This window comes from Anser anser (assembly GCF_964211835.1).
Source record: "Anser anser genome assembly, contig: HAP1_SCAFFOLD_284, whole genome shotgun sequence".
Lineage (NCBI taxonomy): Eukaryota > Metazoa > Chordata > Aves > Anseriformes > Anatidae > Anser > Anser anser.
In genome coordinates this window covers 1-20,393 of record NW_028153827.1, presented here as the reverse complement: position 1 = coordinate 20,393, position 20,393 = coordinate 1, and the positions used below count along the sequence as shown (strand labels likewise).

Genomic DNA, 20,393 nt, shown 5'->3' with positions numbered 1-20,393 from the left:
GGGCCCAGTACCGATACAGGGGGGCTCGGTTACGGTACCGGCGATCAGGACCGGGTACCGGGAGCTCGATTCCGGTACCGGGGGGCCCAGTACCGATACCGGAGGGCTCGGTTCCGGTCCCGGAGGGGTCGGTCCCGGTGCCGGGGACCCGGCTCCCGGTCCCGGTGCGGCACCCACCTGGGCACGCAGGCGGGGGGAGCCTCTGTCCACCTCCCAGGCCCCGAACAGCGTCATCCGCACCGGGCGGCCGGCGGGGGGGGAGGCGGCGGCACCGGCACCGGAACCGGTACCGGGAGCGGCGCCGGAAGCGGAAGTGCCCGGCGGGGGCAGCGCCGGGGCCGCCCCGGGCCCGCGCCCCCCCCCTCCGCGCTCCGCCGCCGCCGCCATCGCCGCCGGCACCCGCGGCCGCCGCGCGCCAGGCCCCGCCCCCCGGCCCCGCCCCCGCCGCTCATTGGCCGAGCCGCGAGGTGCGGCCCCGCCCCCTTCCTTTAGGCCACGCCCCCTCCCGCAGACCTCGCCCGCATCGCTGCTGGCACCCGCGGGCTGGCCACGCCCACATCGCTCAGGCCACGCCCCCTGTCGGTGGTCCCGCCTTGGCCCCGCCCCCTGCACGTGGGGCCCAGCGCTCCCAGTATAGCCCAGTACTCCCAGCATTTGTGACCAGTGCTCCCAGTAACCCCAGTATGTGTAGCCCAGTGTTCCCAGTATAGCCCACTACTCCCAGCATTTGTGACCAGTGCTCCCAGTAACCCCAGTATGTGTGGCCCAGTGTTCCCAGTATAGCCCACTACTCCAGCATTTGTGACCAGTGCTCCCAGTAACCCCAGTATGTGTGGCCCAGTGTTCCCAGTATAGCCCAGTAACTCCCAGCATTTGTGACCAGTGCTCCCAGTAACCCCAGTATGTGTGGCCCAGTGATCCCAGTATAGCCCAGTGCTCCCAGTATTTGTGACCAGTGCTCCCAGTAACCCCAGTATGTGTGGCCCAGTGTTCCCAGTATAGCCCAGTACTCCCAGCATTTGTGACCAGTGCTCCCAGTAACCCCAGTATGTGTGGCCCAGTGTTCCCAGTATAGCCCAGTACTCCCAGCATTTGTGACCAGTGCTCCCAGTAACCCCAGTATGTGTGGCCCAGTGTTCCCAGTATAGCCCAGTACTCCCAGCATTTGTGACCAGTGCTCCCAGTAACCCCAGTATGTGTGGCCCAGTGTTCCCAGTATAGCCCAGTACTCCCAGCATTTGTGACCAGTGCTCCCAGTAACCCCAGTATGTGTGGCCCAGTGTTCCCAGTATAGCCCAGCACTCCCAGCATTTGTGACCAGTGCTCCCAGTAACCCCAGTATGTGTGGCCCAGTGTTCCCAGTATAGCCCAGCACTCCCAGCATTTGTGACCAGTGCTCCCAGTAACCCCAGTATGTGTGGCCCAGTGTTCCCAGTATAGCCCAGTACTCCCAGCATTTGTGACCAGTGCTCCCAGTAACCCCAGTATGTGTGGCCCAGTGTTCCCAGTATAGCCCAGTACTCCCAGCATTTGTGACCAGTGCTCCCAGTAACCCCAGTATGTGTGGCCCAGTGTTCCCAGTATAGCCCAGCACTCCCAGCATTTGTGACCAGTGCTCCCAGTAACCCCAGTATGTGTGGCCCAGTGTTCCCAGTATAGCCCAGTACTCCCAGCATTTGTGACCAGTGCTCCCAGTAACCCCAGTATGTGTGGCCCAGTGTTCCCAGTATTAGCCCAGTACTCCCAGCATTTGTGACCAGTGTTCCCAGTAACCCCAGTATGTGTGGCCCAGTGTTCCCAGTATAGCCCAGTACTCCCAGCATTTGTGACCAGTGCTCCCAGTAACCCCAGTATGTGTGGCCCAGTGTTCCCAGTATTAGCCCAGTACTCCCAGCATTTGTGACCAGTGCTCCCAGTAACCCCAGTATGTGTGGCCCAGTGTTCCCAGTATAGCCCAGTACTCCCAGCATTTGTGACCAGTGCTCCCAGTAACCCCAGTATGTGTGGCCCAGTGTTCCCAGTATAGCCCAGTACTCCCAGCATTTGTGACCAGTGCTCCCAGTAACCCCAGTATGTGTGGCCCAGTGTTCCCAGTATAGCCCAGCACTCCCAGCATTGTGACCAGTGCTCCCAGTAACCCCAGTATGTGTGGCCCAGTGTTCCCAGTATAGCCCAGTGCTCCCAGTAACCCCAGTATGTGGCCCAGTGTTCCCAGTATAGCCCAGTACTCCCAGCATTTGTGACCAGTGTTCCCAGTAATCCCAGTATGTGTGGCCCAGTGTTCCCAGTATAGCCCAGTACTCCCAGCATTTGTGACCAGTGCTCCCAGTAACCCCAGTATGTGTGGCCCAGTGTTCCCAGTATAGCCCAGCACTCCCAGCATTTGTGACCAGTGCTCCCAGTAACCCCAGTATGTGTAGCCCAGTGTTCCCAGTATAGCCCAGTGCTCCCAGTAACCCCAGTATGTGTGGCCCAGTGTTCCCAGTATAGCCCAGTACTCCCAGCATTTGTGACCAGTGCTCCCAGTAACCCCAGTATGTGTGGCCCAGTGTTCCCAGTATAGCCCAGTACTCCCAGCATTTGTGACCAGTGCTCCCAGTAACCCCAGTATGTGTGGCCCAGTGTTCCCAGTATAGCCCAGTACTCCCAGCATTTGTGACCAGTGCTCCCAGTAACCCCAGTATGTGTGGCCCAGTGTTCCCAGTATAGCCCAGTACTCCCAGCATTTGTGACCAGTGCTCCCAGTAACCCCAGTATGTGTGGCCCAGTGTTCCCAGTATAGCCCAGCACTCCCAGCATTTGTGACCAGTGCTCCCAGTAACCCCAGTATGTGTGGCCCAGTGTTCCCAGTATAGCCCAGCACTCCCAGCATTTGTGACCAGTGCTCCCAGTAACCCCAGTATGTGTGGCCCAGTGTTCCCAGTATAGCCCAGTACTCCCAGCATTTGTGACCAGTGCTCCCAGTAACCCCAGTATGTGTGGCCCAGTGTTCCCAGTATAGCCCAGTACTCCCAGCATTTGTGACCAGTGCTCCCAGTAACCCCAGTATGTGTGGCCCAGTGTTCCCAGTATAGCCCAGCACTCCCAGCATTTGTGACCAGTGCTCCCAGTAACCCCAGTATGTGTGGCCCAGTGTTCCCAGTATAGCCCAGTACTCCCAGCATTTGTGACCAGTGCTCCCAGTAACCCCAGTATGTGTGGCCCAGTGTTCCCAGTATTAGCCCAGTACTCCCAGCATTTGTGACCAGTGTTCCCAGTAACCCCAGTATGTGTGGCCCAGTGTTCCCAGTATAGCCCAGTACTCCCAGCATTTGTGACCAGTGCTCCCAGTAACCCCAGTATGTGTGGCCCAGTGTTCCCAGTATTAGCCCAGTACTCCCAGCATTTGTGACCAGTGCTCCCAGTAACCCCAGTATGTGTGGCCCAGTGTTCCCAGTATAGCCCAGTACTCCCAGCATTTGTGACCAGTGCTCCCAGTAACCCCAGTATGTGTGGCCCAGTGTTCCCAGTATAGCCCAGTACTCCCAGCATTTGTGACCAGTGCTCCCAGTAACCCCAGTATGTGTGGCCCAGTGTTCCCAGTATAGCCCAGCACTCCCAGCATTTGTGACCAGTGCTCCCAGTAACCCCAGTATGTGTGGCCCAGTGTTCCCAGTATAGCCCAGTGCTCCCAGTAACCCCAGTATGTGGCCCAGTGTTCCCAGTATAGCCCAGTACTCCCAGCATTTGTGACCAGTGTTCCCAGTAATCCCAGTATGTGTGGCCCAGTGTTCCCAGTATAGCCCAGTACTCCCAGCATTTGTGACCAGTGCTCCCAGTAACCCCAGTATGTGTGGCCCAGTGTTCCCAGTATAGCCCAGCACTCCCAGCATTTGTGACCAGTGCTCCCAGTAACCCCAGTATGTGTAGCCCAGTGTTCCCAGTATAGCCCAGTGCTCCCAGTAACCCAGTATGTGGCCCAGTGTTCCCAGTATAGCCCAGTACTCCCAGCATTTGTGACCAGTGTTCCCAGTAATCCCAGTATGTGTGGCCCAGTGTTCCCAGTATAGCCCAGTACTCCCAGCATTTGTGACCAGTGCTCCCAGTAACCCCAGTATGTGTGGCCCAGTGTTCCCAGTATAGCCCAGTACTCCCAGCATTTGTGACCAGTGCTCCCAGTAACCCCAGTATGTGTGGCCCATCTATGTCTAAGATGTTGGGGTCCCCCCAGCCGCCATTTTGTGTCCCCTCCCTGTGCCCCCCTTGTTTTGGGGTCCCCCGGCCGCCATTTTGTGCCCCTGCCCCGCGTCCCCCACCTTGGGGTCCCTGGCCGCCATCTTGGGGCCCCCTGTGGCCGCCTCGTTGTGATGGGGGCTGTGAAAATTATTGGGTTTTGGGGGCATTTTGGGCTGCTTTGGGGCGATTTGGGGGCAGTTTGGTTTTGCTGGGCAGGTTTCGGGTTGCTTTAGAGCAGTTTGGGGTTCGGGGCTGGTTTGGGGTGTTTTTTGGGGCAGTTTGCTTTAATTGGGTAAGTTTGGGTTGCTTTAGCGTTTTGGGGCTGGGTTTGGGGTTTTGGGGGGCAGTTTGGGAGGTTTTAACGTGGTTTTGGAGACTTTGGGGACAGTTTGGGCTGTTTTGGGAGGTTTTAACGTGTTTTTGGATACTTTATGCATTTCTGGGTCGTTTTGGGGCAATAGCGAAGGATTTGGGGTTGGTTTTTTGGTAGCTCCGTGGGGTTTGGGATCGCTTTGGGGTGCGCTGGCGTTTGCTTAGCGCAGTGCTGGGGTGGGTTTAGGGCGGTTGTGGGGTGATTTGGGCTCAGTTTGGGGCAGTTTGGGGGTCTGGTGGAGGTTTTGGGGCAGAGTTGGAGCAGTCTGGGGTGGTGGGGGAAGCTTTGGGGGGGCAATTTGGGGTTGGACTGGAGCAGTTTGGGGTGAGTTTAGAGGAGTTCGGGGTTTGGGGGGGGGGTCTTGGCCTGGTTTGGGGGCAGTAGTGGAGCTTTTGGGGTTGGTTTGGAGCGGTTTGGGGTCAGTTTTGAAGCATTTTGGGGCAGATTTGGAGCAGTTTGGGGGCAATAGTGGCGGCTCTGAGGCACTTTGGGGCGGGTTTGGAGCAGTTTGGGGTTTTGAGGCCGATTCCTGGCGTGGTGACACGCGGCGACGTGTCGTGACACATCGTGACCATGCTGTGACACGTCACGACACGCGGTGATGTCGCGACACGCGGTGACATATCGTGACACGCGGTGACGTCGTAGCATGTCGTGACACGCGGTGATGTCATGACGCGGTGACGTCGCGACACGCGATGACACGCGGGGACGTCCCCAGCCCTTTATTGGCCCCGTGGGGCCGGAGCGGGGGGGGGCTGCGGGGTCCGGGGGGTGCCGGGGGGGCTCCGGGTCACTTGGTGATGGTGTTCCTGGGGGGGGGGGGGGGGGGTCAGCGGGGACACGGCTCCCAGTGCCAACCAGCGCCCTCCCAGTGCTCCCAGCGCCCTTCCGTGCCCCTCCCAGTGCTCCCAGTCTCCATTCATGCCCTTCCCAGTGCTCCCAGTTCCCACAAATGCCCCTCCCAGCACTCCCAGCACCCCTCCCAGTGCTCCCAGTGCCCCCAGCGCCCCTCCCAGTGCCCACAAATGCCCTTCCCAGTGCTCCCAGCACCCCCTCAAGCCCCCTCCCAGTGCCCCCAGCATCCCCCAGGCCCCCTCCCAGTGCTCCCAGTGCCCCCAGCACCCCTCCCAGTGCTCCCAGTCCCCATTCATGACCTTCCCAGTGCTCCCAGTCCCACAAACGCCCCTCCCAGTGCCCCCAGCGCCCCTCCCAGTGCCCCCAGTCCCCATTCATGCTCTTCCCAGTGCTCCCAGTCCCCACAAACGCCCCTCCCAGTGCCCCCAGCGCCCCTCCCAGTGCCCCCAGTCCCCATTCATGACCTTCCCAGTGCCCCCAGTCCCCACAAATGCCCCTCCCAGTGCCCCCAACGCCCCTCCCAGTGCCCCCAGTCCCACCCCCAGTGCCCACAGTCCCCATTCATGCTCTTCCCAGTGCTCCCAGTCCCACAAACGCCCCTCCCAGTGCCCCCAGTCCCCATTCATGACCTTCCCAGTGCTCCCAGTCCCCACAAACGCCCCTCCCAGTGCCCCCAGCGCCCCCCCAAGCCCCCTCCCAGTGCCCCCAGTGCCCCACTGACGCGTTCATGCTCTTGCCGCTGCCGCTGAGCACGATGTAGGGCGTCTTCTGGGCGCGCTGCTTCTCCTGCAGCAGGGCCACGGTGCCCAGCGGGGTGTCGCTGGAGCTCATCTTCTTCAGCAGCTGCGGGGTACGGGGCTGCTGCGGCCTCACCGGCCCCAAAACGGCCCCAAACGGCCCCAAAACCACCCCCAAACAGCCCAGACCCGAAACAGGCCCAAAACCGCCACAGAACAGCCCCAAAACCACCCCAAGATGACCCAGACCCCCCCCCCCCCAAGCGGTCCCAAAACCGCCCCCAACCTGGCCCCGAAATGGCCCAGAGATCCCCCAAATAATGTGGGGACCCCAAATAATGTGGGAAGACCCCAAAAGGTGCCAAAAGCCCCAAAACGGGACATGAGGGACCCCCAGTAATCTGGGAAGACCCCAAAAATTGCCAAAAGCCCCAAAACGGGACATGAGGGACCCCAAATAGTGGGGGGACCCCAAGAGGTTCCAAAAGCCCCAAAACGGGACATGAGGGACCCCAAATAATTTGGGGACCCCAAACAATGAGGGGATCCTAAATAATGTGGGGACCCCAAATGAAAGGGGAGACCCCAGAAAGTGCCAAAAGCCCCAAAACGGGACATGAGGGACCCCAAAAAGTGGGGGGACCCCAAAAGGTTCCAAAAGCCCCAAAACGGGACATGAGGAAGCCCCAGTAATCTGGGAAGACCCCAAAAAGTGCCAAAAGCCCCAAAACGGGACATGAGTGACCCCAAATAATGAGGGGACCCCAAATAATGAGGGGAGACCCCAAATAAAAGGGGAGACCCCAAATAATGAGGGGAGACCCCAAATAGCGCCGAAAGCCCCGAAACGGGACACGAGGCCCCCCCAAAAAGACCGCGGGGACCCCCGTAAGGTTCCGACCACCCCAAAAAGGGGGGGGCGCGAGGCCCCCCCGCACCCCAAACCCCCCCGGGGGGTGGGGGGGGACCCCAAATCCCCGCTCACCGCCTCCTCGTCCAGCTTCTTCATCCTGCGCTCCGTCTTCATCTTCCCCGAGCCCTTCCCGTGGAAGCGGTGCGAGAGCTGCCGGAAGGCCTGGGGGGGGGGACACGGGGGTTAAGAGGGTCCGGGGGGGGTCACGGTGCCCCCCCGCCCCCCCAGGTTTTTTGGGGGTACCTCTTTTGGGGTGAGCTTGCGGCCGGTCTCGTCCACGTACTCGATCTTGACGTCGGGCCGGTAGCCCTCCTTCTCCTTGAAGTCCTGCGTGAAGCCGCGGTACTCCTCGCGCCGGCTGTACTTGTCGTCGATCGCCCTGGGGGGGGGCACCGGGGGGGGGCGGCGTCAGTGGGGGGGGAGCGGTGAGGTGGGGGGGGGCGTTGAGGGGATGGGGGCACCGGGGGGGGCAGCAAGGTGGGGGACATGGGGATGGGGGGCATTGGGGGGGAGACGTCGGGATGGGGACACCGAGGGGGGGGGGGGGGCACAAGGGAATTGGGGGGGGGCTCAAAAGGATGGGGGGGGGCACAGGGGGCTGGGGGGTCCCGGGGGGGGGCGCGGGGGGGGTCCCGGGGGGGGGCGCACATCTTGTCCTCGATGCAGTAGACGGCCGAGGGCAGGGACTTGTTGGGGGCCTTGACGCGCGCCACCTTCTGCACCGTGGTCTCCAGCAGCCCTGGGGGGGGGGAACGGGGTCGGGGGGGCGCAGGGACACCCCCGGGACCCCAAAACACCCCCGATTTCTCCCAACGGGAACAGGAAGCCACCCCTAGGACCCCGATTTCCCCCAATAGGGACCCCAAACCCCCCCGGTAGGGAACCCAAATCCCCCCAAGTCGGAACCCAAAACGCCCCCCAATAAGGATCCCAACCCCGCCCCCCCCCAGGGACCCCAAATCCCCCCAATTTCCCCCAATTGGGACCCCAACCCCCCCGGGGACCCCAAATCCCCCCAATAGGGACCCCAAATCCCCCCAGTTTCCCCAATTGGGACCCCAAACCCCCAGGGACCCCAAATCCCCCCAATAAGGACCCCAAATCCCCCCAATTTCCCCCAATTGGGACCCCAACCCCCCCCCAGGGACCCCCAACCCCCCCGGGGACCCCAAATCCCCCCGATTTCCCCCTGATAGGGACCCCAACCCCCCCCCCCGAGACCCCAAATCCCCCCAATTTCCCCCATTTGGGACCCCAACCCCCCCCGATTTCCCCCAGGGACCCCGAACCCCCCCGGGGACCCCAAATCCCCCCAATTTCCCCCTGATAGGGACCCCAAACCCCCCCAATGGGGACCCCAAATCCCCCCCGGGGACCCCAAATCCCCCCAATAAGGACCCCAATTCCCCCCAATTTCCCCCAATTGGGACCCCAACCCCCACCCCAGGGACCCCCAACCCCCCCGGGGACCCCAAATCCCCCCGATTTCCCCCTGATAGGGACCCCAAATCCCCCCAATGGGGACCCCAACCCCCCCCCCCCCCCGAGACCCCAAATCCCCCAATTTCCCCCATTTGGACCCCAACCCCCCCCGATTTCCCCCAGGGACCCCAAACCCCCCAATGGGGACCCCAAATCCCCCCCGGGGACCCCAAATCCCCCCAATAAGGACCCCAAATCCCCCAATTTCCCCCAGTTGGGACCCCAACCCCCCCCCCAGGGACCCCAAATCCCTCCCGGGGACCCCCAAACCCCCCCCCGGGACCCCAAACCCCCCCGGGACCCCCCCAAACCCCACCCTTGTTCTGGCAGAGCAGCAGCGCGGCGGCCAGGCCCCGGTTGACGATGGGCTCCTCGTCCAGGATGGTGGTGGACGACGCCGAAAACTGGGGCGAAAAACGGGGAAATTGGGAAAAACGGCGCTCGGGAACGGCCCCCCGCCATTTTAGGGACCCCCCCCCGGCCCACCCGCGCCGCTCCTGACCCACAGAGCCCCCCAAACCTGCCGGCTGCGCCCCCAAAAGCCCCCGTTTGGGGGCCCCTTTTTGGGGGGTGCCAGCACCGTTTTGGGGTGCCCCCAGGTTTTGGGGTGCCCCCAGGTTTTGGGGTGCCCTTGTTCCAGGTGTTTTTTGGGGGATTGTCCCTGGTTTTGGGGTGCCCCCGTTCAGTGTGCCGTTTTTGGGGTGCTCCTGTTATTATTTTTTTTGGGTGGGGGGTGCCCCTGGTTTTGGGGTATCCCTGTTCCGGGTGGGTTTGGTTTTGGGGTGCCCTTATTTTTTGGGGTGCCCCTGTTTTTGGGGGTGTTTTGGGGAGTTCCCCCGGTTTTGGGGTGCCCCTGTTTTGGGGTTCCTCTGTTTTTGGGGTGTTTTAGAGAGTTCCCCTGGTTTTGGGGGGTTTCCCCTGCTTTTGGGGTGTTTTTTTTGGGGGTGTGCCCCTGTTTTTGGGGTACCCCTGGTTTTGGGGTGTGTTTTTTTGTGGTGCCCCTGTTTTTGGGGTTCCTCTGCTTTGTGGGTGTTTTTTGGGGGGTGTGCCCCTGGTTTTGGGGTGGTTTTTTTTGGAGGGGTGCCCCTGTTTTTGGGGCGTTTTGGGGTTCCTCTGTTTTTCGGGTTCCTCTGTTTTTGGGGGTGTTTTAGGGAGTTCCCCTGGTTTTGGGGTGGTTTTGGGGGGGGGGGTCCCCTGTTTTTGGGGTGCCCCTGTTCAGCGTGGGTTTTTTTTTTTTAGGGCTGTCCCTGCTTTTGGGGTATTTTGGGGTTCCCCTGCTTTTGGGGTATTTTGGGTTCCCCTGCTTTTGGGGTATTTTGGGGGCTCCCCTGCTTTTGGGGTGTTTTTTTTGGGGGTGCCCCGTTTTTGGGGTGCCCCTGTTCCGTGCATTTCTTTTAGGGCTGCCCCTGTTTTTGGGGTGCGTTTCGTGTTTTTTTTTTTTTTTTTTTTGGGGGGGTTCCCGTGTTTTTGGGGCGTGTTTCGGGGGCGCCCCCGTTTCGGGGTGCCCCCGTTTTTGGGGTGTCCCCCCCCCCCCCCAGCTCACGTCCTGGTGCTGCCGCTCCTCGGCCAGGTTGACGCTGCTCCAGCCCACGTTCTCCTCCCCCTCCGAGTCGGGGGCCCCGGGGGGCGACGGGCGCTCGTCCCGCTCGAAGTCCTGGGGGGGGGGGCAGGGGGTGAGGGGCGCGGGGACCCCAAACCCCTCCCTTTTACCCCAAACCCCTCCCTTTTACCCCAAAGCCCCTCCCTTTTACCCCCAGCCCTGATTTATTTGCCCCAAACCCCCTCCCTTTTACCCCAAACCCCCCCCCTTTTACCCCAAACCCCTCCCTTTTTACCCCAAACCCCTCCCTTTTACCCCAAACCCCCTCCCTTTTACCCCCAGCCCTGATTTATTTACCCCAAACCCCCTCCCTTTTACCCCAAAGCCCCCTCCCTTTTACCCCAAAGCCCCTCCATCTGCCCCCAGCCCTGATTTATTTGCCCCAAACCCCCCTCCCTTTTACCCCAAAACCCCCTTTTACCCCAAACCCCCCTCCCTTTTACCCCAAACCCCCCTCCCTTTTACCCCAAACCCCCCTCCCTTTTACCCCAAACCCTGATTTATTTGCCCCAAACCCCCCTTTTACCCCAAACCCCTCCCTTTTACCCCAAACCCCCTCCCTTTTACCCAAACCCCCCCCTTTTACCCCACCCCCCCCTTTTACCCCAAAACCCCCTCCCTTTTACCCCAACCCCCCTCCCTTTTACCCCAACCCCCCTCCCTTTTACCCCAACCCCCCTCCCTTTTACCCCAACCCCCCTCCCTTTTACCCCCAGCCCTCCTTATTTGCCCCAAACCCCCGTTTGCCCCAAAGCCCCCTCCACCAGCCCCCAGCCCTGATTTATTTGCCCCAAACCCCCTCCATTTTACCCCAAACCTCCTCCATCCGCCCCCAGCCCTCGCTATTTGCCCCAAAACCCCCTCCGTTTGCCCCAAACCCCCTTTTACCACCCCCCAAAACTCCCCCACCAGCCCCCAGCCCTCCTTACTTGCCCCAAACCCCCTCCTTTTTGCCCCCAGCCCTAATTGTTTGCCCCTAACCCCCCTCCACGTGCCCCAAGCCCTCCTTATTTGCCCCCAACCCTCCTCCATTTGCCCCAAACCCCGGATTTAATTGCCCCTAAGCCCTGATTTATTTGCCCCCAGGTCTCTTTAACTGCCCTCAAACCCCTTCCATTTGCCCCCCGCCCCAACTCAGGTGCCCCCCCACCCCCATTCAGTTGCCCCCTGCCCCCATTTAACCGCCCCTTGCCCCCATTCAATTGCCCCCAGCCCCCATTTAAGTGCCCCTCACCCCCATTCAACTGCCCCCAGCCCCCATTTAAGTGCCCCTCACCCCCATTCAATTGCCCCCAGCCCCCATTTAAGTGCCCCTCAGCCCCCATTCAATTGCCCCCAGCCCCCATTCAGTTGCCCTCAACCCCCGTTTAAGTGCCCCTCAGCCCCCATTCAATTGCCCCCAGCCCCCATTCAGTTGCCCCCTGCCCCCATTTAACCGCCCCTCGCCCCCATTCAATTGCCCCCAGCCCCCATTTAAGTGCCCCTCACCCCCATTCAATTGCCCCCAGCCCCCATTTAAGTGCCCCTCAGCCCCATTTAGTTGCCCTCAGCCCCCATTCATTTGCCCCCAGCCCCCATTTAAGTGCCCCTCGCCCCCATTCATTTGCCCCCAGCCCCCATTTAAGTGCCCCTCGCCCCCATTCAGTTGCCCTCAACCCCCGTTTAAGTGCCCCTCACCCCCATTCAGTTGCCCCCAGCCCCCATTCAGTTGCCCCCAGCCCCCATTCAGTTGCCCCCAGACCCCATTCAAGTGCCCCTCGCCCCCATTCAAGTGCCCCCAGCCCCCATTCAAGTGCCCCCAGCCCCCATTCAGTTGCCCTCAACCCCCATTTAAGTGCCCCTCGCCCCCATTCAGTTGCCCCCAGCCCCCACCATTCAATTGCCCCTCACCCCCATTCAACTGCCCCCAGCCCCCACTTAAGTGCCCCTCACCCCGATTTAGTTGCCCTCAACCCCCGTTTAAGTGCCCCTCACCCCCATTCATTTGCCCCCAGCCCCCATTTAAGTGCCCCTCACCCCCCGTTTAATTGCCCCCCACCCCCATTCATTTGCCCCCCGCCCCCATTCATTTGCCCCCCGCCCCCATTCAAGTGCCCCCAGCCCCCATTCAAGTGCCCCCAGCCCCCATTCAAGTGCCCCCAGCCCCCATTCAAGTGCCCCCAGCCCCCATTCAAGTGCCCCCAGCCCCCATTCAAGTGCCCCCAGCCCCCATTCAAGTGCCCCCAGCCCCCATTCAAGTGCCCCCAGCCCCCATTCAAGTGCCCCCAGCCCCCATTCAAGTGCCCCCAGCCCCCATTCAAGTGCCCCCAGCCCCCATTCAAGTGCCCCCAGCCCCCATTCAAGTGCCCCCCGCCCACCATCAGCTCCTCCTGCTCCTCGCGGTTCCCCGCCAGCCCGTAGGTGGGGATCTCGCCCAGGGTCCGGCAGAACTCGGACGTGGCGTTGAAGACGATGGCACCACTCCGGGGGTCCGGCCCGGCCCCCGCCGCCGCCCCCCGCCGCTGCACCAGCTCCAGCACCTTTTTGGGGAGGAAACGCGGGATTTTAGGGGGGGTCCTCTGGGAGGAGGGGAGGCAGCACCCTTGTGGCCCCCCCCCCCCCCACCCAGGGGAGCACCCACGGGGTCGCCGGCGGCTTCGCGGAGCTGCTGGAGCTGGCGCAGGCGGCGGCCGCGCTCCAGCTGCTGCTGCAGCTCCTGCTCCGCCTCGTCCTCCTCCAGCCGGGGGGGCGAGCCGGGGGGCGCCGCGTCCTCTGCAACGGGGGGGGAAAAAAGGGGAAAAATTGGGGAATTTGGGGAGGTGGGGGGGGGAGAGGGGCACCCCGGGGGGAGCTGCGCTGGATGAGGGAAGCGTTACGGGGATGGGGAACCCCTAAAGGGTGCCCCCCCGTGTCACCCCCCCGCCGCGTCCCCAAATATCCAGGACCTCCGTGTGCCCCCCCCTCCAGCCCCTTCTGTTTGCCCCAAGCCCCCTCCGCCTGCCCCCAGCCTTAATTATTTGTCCCCAAAAGCCCCTTCCATCTGCCCACGTCCCTAATTACCCCGGAAGCCCCCTCTGAACCTAATTATCCCACCCCCCTCCATCTGCCCCAACCCTAATTAACCCCAAAAGCCCCCTCCGAACCTAATTACCCCAAAAGCCTCCTTCATCCACCTGCAACCCTAATTAACCACAAACCCCCCCATCTGCCCCAGCCCTAATTAACCCCGAAAGCCCCCTTCATTCGCCCCCACCCCTAATTTTCCCCAAAGCCCCCAACCCTAATTAACCCCAAAACCCCCTCCATCTGCCCCCAACCCTAATTGCCCCCAAACCCCCAACCCTAATTGCCCCAAAAGCCGCCCCCACCTGCCCCCATCCCCAAGTATTTACCCCCAGGCCCCCCCAAAAGCCCCCCGCCCCCCCCGCACTCACCGTCGCTGCTGATGTCCATGCTCTCCACCCGGGTGTCGTCGGAGGGCAGGGGGGAGCCGGGGGAGGCCGCACCGGTCCCGGGGGGGTCCGCAGGGGGGGCTCCGTCTGCCCCCCCCTCCGCCTCCCCCCCTTCCTCATCCTCCTGCACCCGACGGCCCCGGCCCCGCGATCTGGGGGGGGGCACACACAAACCGTTGTGGTTACAAAGGGAAGGGGGGGGCAGCAGGCGGGTGCTCCCCCCTCCCCCCCCAGCACCCATGGGTGCCCCCCCCCAGCACCCACCTGGAGCCGAAGTCGCCCTCGGTGTCGCCGGGGGCCAGGGGCAGGAGGTCGTCCGCACGCAGCCGCTCCCGGCGCCGCAGCCGGCGCACCCGGCGCCGCGTCCGCCGGAACCCCTCGCACTGCCGGGGGGGGGGACACGGGGGGGCTCAGACACTGCTGCCCCCCCTCCCCGAGGGGATTCCCACAAAGCCAGCCCCAAACCGGCCCCAAAAACAGCCCCCAAACGAGCCCGAGCTGCCCTCAAGTGCCCCAGTCGCACCCCAAACCATCCCCAAAGCCAGCCAAATCACACCAAAAATAGTCCAAAACCCCCAAACCCACCCAAAATCCACCCAAAACTATCCGAAAACCACCCCACCTCCCCCCCAAATCAACCAAATCCCTCCAAACCTACCCCAACAGCCCCCAAAGCTGCCCAAAGCGACCCCAAATCCACCCAAACTGAGCCCAAAGCGTCCCCAAACTGACCTGAAAGCCAAATTCCTCCAAACCTGCCCAAAGCCACCCCAACCCATCCCAATACCCCCCGAACCCACTGAAACTGACCCCAAACCCCCCAAAATTGACCCCAAACCCACCCAAACTGATCCCAACCCCCAAAAAACCAACCCTAAACCCTGACAAACTGACCCCAAACCCCCCCAACCAACCCCAAACACCAAAAAAATGACCCCAAACCCCCAAATTGACCCAGCATCCGCAAAACTAACCTCAAACCCACCTCAAACTGATCCCAAACCGACCCCAACACCTCCCAAACTGACCCCAAACCCTTCCAACCCCCCCCAAACCAACCCTGAGCTTCCCCAAAACCCAACCCCCCAAAAACCATCCCCAAACCCCGAAAACTGACACCAAAACCCCAAAAACTGACCCCAACCCCCCCCAAACTGACCCAGAACACCCCCCCAAACTGACCCTAAATTTCCCCAAACTAACCCCAACCCCCCAAAAACTGAACCCAAACCCCCAAAACTGACCCAAAAACTCCTAAAACTAACCCTAACCCCCCAAAAACTGACCCCAAACCCCCCCAAACTGACCCAGAACCCTCCCAACCCCCCCCAAACTGACCCTAAATTTCCCCAAACCCCAACCCCCCCAAAAACTGACCCCAATCCCCCCCCAAACTGACCACAACCCCCAAAAAAACAACCCCAAACCCCCAAACTGACCTCAGCACCCCCAAAACTGACCCCGAACCTCCCCAAAATGACCCGAAACCCCCCAAAACTGACCCCAAACCCACCCCCAATCCCCCAAACCAACCCCAAACCCCCAAATCTGACACCAAAACCCCAAAACTGACCCCAACCCCCCCAAACTGACCCAGAACCCTCCCAACCCCCCCAAACTGACCCTAAATTTCCCCAAACTAACCCCAACCCCCCCAAAAACTGACCCCAAACCCCCAAAACTGACCCAAAAACTCCTAAAACTAACCCTAACCCCCCAAAAACTGACCCCAAACCCCCCCCAAACTGACCACAACCCCCAAAAAACAACCCCAAACCCCCAAACTGACCTCAGCACCCCCAAAACTGACCCCGAACCTCCCCAAAACGACCCGAACCCCCCCAAAACTGACCCCAAACCCACCCCCAATCCCCCAAACCCACCCCAAACCCCAAATCTGACACCAAAACCCCAAAAACTGACCCCAACCCCCCCCAAACTGACCCAGAACCCTCCCAACCCCCCCAAACTGACCCTAAATTTCCCCAAACCCCAACCCCCCCAAAAACTGACCCCAAACCCCCAAACCTGACCCAAAAACTCCTAAACTAACCCTAACCCCCCAAAAACTGACCCCAACCCCCCCGAACTGACCCAGAACCCTCCCAACCCTCCCCAAACTGACCCTAAATTTCCCCAAACCCCAACCCCCCAAAAACTGACCCCAAACCCCCAAAACTGACCAAAAACTCCTAAAACTAACCCTAACCCCCCAAAAACTGACCCCAAACCCCCCCAAACTGACCCAGAACCCTCCCAACCCTCCCCAAACTGACCCTAAATTTCCCCAAACCCCAACCCCCCCAAAAACTGACCCCAAACCCCCAAAACTGACCCAAAAACTCCTAAAACTAACCCTAACCCCCCAAAAACTGACCCCAAACCCCCCCCAAACTGACCACAACCCCCAAAAAACAACCCCAAACCCCCAAACCAAACCCCCAAACTGACCTCAGCACCCCCAAAACTGACCCCGAACCTCCCCAAAACGACCCGAACCCCCCCAAAACTGACCCCAAACCCACCCCCAATCCCCCAAACCAACCCCAAACCCCCAAATCTGACACCAAAACCCCAAAAACTGACCCCAACCCCCCCCAAACTGACCCAGAACCCTCCCAACCCCCCCAAACTGACCCTAAATTTCCCCAAACCCCAACCCCCCCAAAAACTGACCCCAAACCCCCAAAACTGACCCAAAAACTCCTAAAACTAACCCTAACTCCCCAAAAACTGACCCCAAACCCCCCCCCAAACTGACCACAATCCCCAAAAAAACAACCCCAAAGCCCCAAACTGACCTCAGCACCCCCAAAACTGACCCCGAACCTCCCCAAAATGACCCGAAACCCCCCCAAACTGACCCGAACCCCCCCAAACTGACCCGAAACCCACCCCGAATCCCCCAAACTGACCCCAAACCCCCCCAAACTGACCCCAAAACCCCACAAACGCCCCCCCAAAGTTGCCCCGCACCGCCCCCAAACCCACCTCTTGCGGCGTGAGGTACTCGGGCGCCAGGCGCAGGGGGGGCAGCTCCAGGCTCTGGGGCTCGGGGCCGGGGGGGCGCGGGGCGGCCCCCCCGTCCTTGTCCCCCGCCGCCGCCGTCCCCATGGCCCCCAGGCGGAAGCTGGGGCGCGGCGCGGGGCCCAGCACCTCCTCGTATTTGGGGAGCACCACGCGCTCCTTGGGGCCCTGGGGGGGTTATGGGGACGGGGGGGTTATGGGGACGGGGGGGTTATGGGGACCAGGGTTGCGGGACGGGGGGGTTATGGGGACGGGGGTTATATGGACCAGGGTTGGGGGATGGGGGGGTTATGGGGACGGGGTTTATGGGGATGGGGGGGGTTATGGGGATGGAAGCGTTATATGGACAGGGGGGGTTATGGGGACGGAGGGGTTATATGGACCAGGGTTGGGCGGTGGGGGGGTTATAGGGTGGGGGGGGTTATATGGACGGGGGTTGGGGGACGGTGGGGTTATGGGGACAGAGGGGTTACGGGGTGGGGGGGGTTATGGGGATGGAGGGGTTATATGGACAGGGGGGAGTTATGGGGATGGAGGGATTATATGGACCAGAGTTGGGGGGTAGGGGGGTTATAGGGTGGGGGGGGTTATATGGACGGGGGTTGGGGGACGGTGGGGTTATGGGGACGGAGGAGTTATGGGGACCAGGATTTGGGGATGGGGGGATTACGGGGATGGGGTTTATGGGGATGGGGGGGGGTTATGGGGACCGGGGGGTTATGGGGACCAGGATTTGGGGATGGGGGGGGTTATGGGGACCGGGGGGGGGGGATGGGGGGGTTTTGGGGACAGGGGTTATGGGGATGGAGAGGTTATATGGACGGGGGTGGGTTACGGGGACAGAGGGATTATATGGACCAGGGTTGGGGGACGGGGGGGTTATGGGTACGGAGAGGTTATGGGGTGGGGGGGTTATATGGACAGGGGGGGTTATGGGGACGGAGAGGTTATGGGGTGGGGGGGTTATATGGACAGGGGGGGTTATGGGGCCAGAGGAATTATATGGACCAGAGTTGGGGGACAGGGGGGTTATGGGGACAGAGGGGTTATGGGGTGGGGGGGTTATATGGACCAGGGTTGGGGGATGCGGGTTATGGGGACAAAGGGGTTATATGGACAGGGGGGTTGTGAGGACACAGGAGCTACGGGGACGGGGGGGCTACGGGGACGGGGCCCCCGCCACACCTGGAGCGCGTTGGCAGGGTCCTCGTCCTCGTAGGGGACGTAGCCCGGCTTGGCGCGGCGCCGCTCCACGTTCTCGGCCGCCTTCTCGGCGTCCACCAGGCCGACGTCCACCAGGACGTCCTCCGCCTCCTCCAGCACCCCTGGGGACGGGGGGGGCGTCAGGGGACGGGGACAGGGCCGGGGGGGGCGTCAGGGGACGGGGACAGGGCCGGGGGGGGCGTCAGGGGACGGGGACAGGGCCGGGGGGGGCAGAGGGGCGTGGGGAGGACGCGGTATGGTGGTCATGGGCGCTCCAACATGGTGAAGGGGAAAGGGGGCACAAAATGGCGGTTGGGGGTCCCCCGAACAAGGGGACGGTGACAAAATAGGGGGCGGGGGGACCCCAATCGAGGGGACAGTGACAAAATGGCGGGCAGGGGGACCCCAAACGAGGGGACGGTGACAAAACGCCCCCCCCCCGGGGACACGTGGGGACCCTCGGGGACCCCGGTGTCACCTTTGTCCTTGAGGGTGAGCACCAGCGTCTGCCCCTCGCGGATGGCGCCGGGGTCGTGCTCCACCGCCAGCCCCTGCAGGTCCCGGGCGCTGTACAGCTCCTGGGGGGACACCGGGGGGGGGGACGTGTCACCGGGGGGGGGACACCGGTCCCAACGGCGTCCCCAAGGTGTCCCCCGGCACCAACCGGGTCCCCAATAATTCATCAACCCCAATGAGTGGTCCACAACCGCGTCCTGTCCCCGTGTCCCCAACGTGTCCCCTGTCCCCATGTCCCCAACGTGTCCCCAACGTGTCCCCAACCATGTCCTGTCCCCAACGTGTCCCCAAAACATCTCCGACCCTGTGCCCTGTCCCCAGCACGTCCCCGCCAGCCCCAACCACGGTGTCCCCGTGTCCCCTGTCCCCGATGTGTCCCCCCCAAGGCACCCCGTGTCCCCAACCCCGCTTTCTGTCCCCAAAAGCGTTCTCCGTCGTGTCCCCAAACATGTCCCCCGACGGTGTCCCCTGTCCCCAGTGGTGTCCCCTGTCCCCAGCCACGTCCCCAGCGGTGTCCCCAACCACATCCTCTGACCCCAATGGGGTCCCCCATCCCCAAACATGTCCCCCAGTGGTGTCCCCGTCCCCATTGGTGTCCCCTGTCCCCAAGGGTGTCCCATGGGTTGCCCCCAATCCCCAAGCGTGTCCCCAGTGGTGTCTCCTGTCCCCAAACACGTCCCCAACGGTGTCCCCAACCACGTGCTCTGTCCCCAGTGGGGTCCCCTGTCTCCAAACATGTCCCCAGTGGTGTTTTCATCCCCAGTGACGTCCCCAAGGGTGTCCCCTGTCCCCAAGGGTGTCCCATGGGGTGTCCCCAATCCCCAGGCGTGTCCCCAGCGGTGTCCCGTGTCCCCAAACATCCCCAACGGTGTCCCCAAACACGTCCTCCGTCCCCAGTGGTGTCCCCTGTCCCCAAACACATCCCCAGGGGTGTCCCCACGGGTGTCCCCTGTCCCCAAGGGTGTCCCGTGGGGTGTCCCCAATCCCCAGGGGTGTCCCCACGGGTGTCCCCCGTCCCCAACGACGCCCCCAGCGACGCCCCCTCACCCTGCGGCGCCGCATGAACTCCTCCTCCACCAGGGTGCTGACGCCGAACTCCTGGTCCATCTCCTCCAGCAGCTTGGCCTAAAAACACACGGTTTCACCCCAAAACCGGCGCCCTCGCCCCAAAACCCGGCAGTTTCACCCCGAAAGCCCACTGTCGCGCCACAAAACCCCACCGCCGCGCCCCAAAACCCCACCGTCTCGACCCTAAACCCGGCGCTTTCACCCCAAAACCTGGCGGTTTGCCCTAAAACCTGGTGGTCTCACCTAAAAGCCGGTGGTTTTGCCCAAAACCCCATGGTTTCACCCCAAAACCCAACAGTTCACCCCCAAACCCACCCATCCATCTCACCCCCCAAAACCCCTCACATACCCACCCGTTGATTTTGCCCAAAACCCAACTTTTTTGCCTCAAAGCCCCTCACCCACTCTCCTGTCAGTTTTGCCCAAAACCCTGCAGTTTCACCCCAAACCCCCATACACTCTCCTGTCAGTTTTGCCCAAAACCCTGCAGTTTCACCCCAAACCCCCATGCACTCTCCTGTCAGTTTTGCCCCAAACCCCGCACCTCCACCCCAAACCTGGCGATTTCTCCCCAAAACCCGTCCGTCTCGCCCCAAAACCCAGCACTCACCCCAAGCCCCGTGGTTTTGCCCAAAACCCGGCGGTTTCACCCCAAACCCCCTCAGTTCACCCCAAACCTGTCGGTTTTGCCCAAAACCCGGCTTTTTCACCCCAAAACCCACCCTCTTCTCCGCCAGCTCCCTCTCGCGCTGCAGCTGCCGGCTGCGCTCGATCCAGGCGGCCGCGTCGTCCAGCCAGGGCTCGGCCTCGCCCAGCGGCTTCACCTTGCTGCTTCGGGGCAAAAACCGCCCGGTTTGGGCAAAAAACGCACGGTTTAGGGCAAAAACACAGCAGTCTGGGGGCTCTGCTCCTCGCTGGCAGCCCCCCGGGACGGACTGGAGGTTCCTGTGCCCTCCCAGTGCCTGATTTG

General features: G+C 62.1%; 1 protein-coding gene across 1 annotated transcript; it reads right to left on the bottom strand.

Moving 5' to 3' along the window:
* Positions 1 to 5,298: 5,298 nt before the first annotated feature.
* Positions 5,299 to 20,337, bottom strand: SART1 (spliceosome associated factor 1, recruiter of U4/U6.U5 tri-snRNP; the record flags this gene model as incomplete). Its single annotated transcript, XM_083853669.1, has 16 exons — positions 5,299 to 5,400; positions 6,168 to 6,289; positions 7,169 to 7,258; positions 7,340 to 7,475; positions 7,745 to 7,835; positions 8,895 to 8,982; positions 10,122 to 10,232; positions 12,536 to 12,697; positions 12,799 to 12,929; positions 13,592 to 13,761; positions 13,874 to 13,992; positions 16,601 to 16,804; positions 17,822 to 17,961; positions 18,318 to 18,417; positions 19,403 to 19,480; positions 20,146 to 20,337. Coding segments are annotated over 16 exons (1,953 nt in total), but the record flags the coding sequence as incomplete, so codon positions are not given.
* Positions 20,338 to 20,393: the final 56 nt, after the last annotated feature.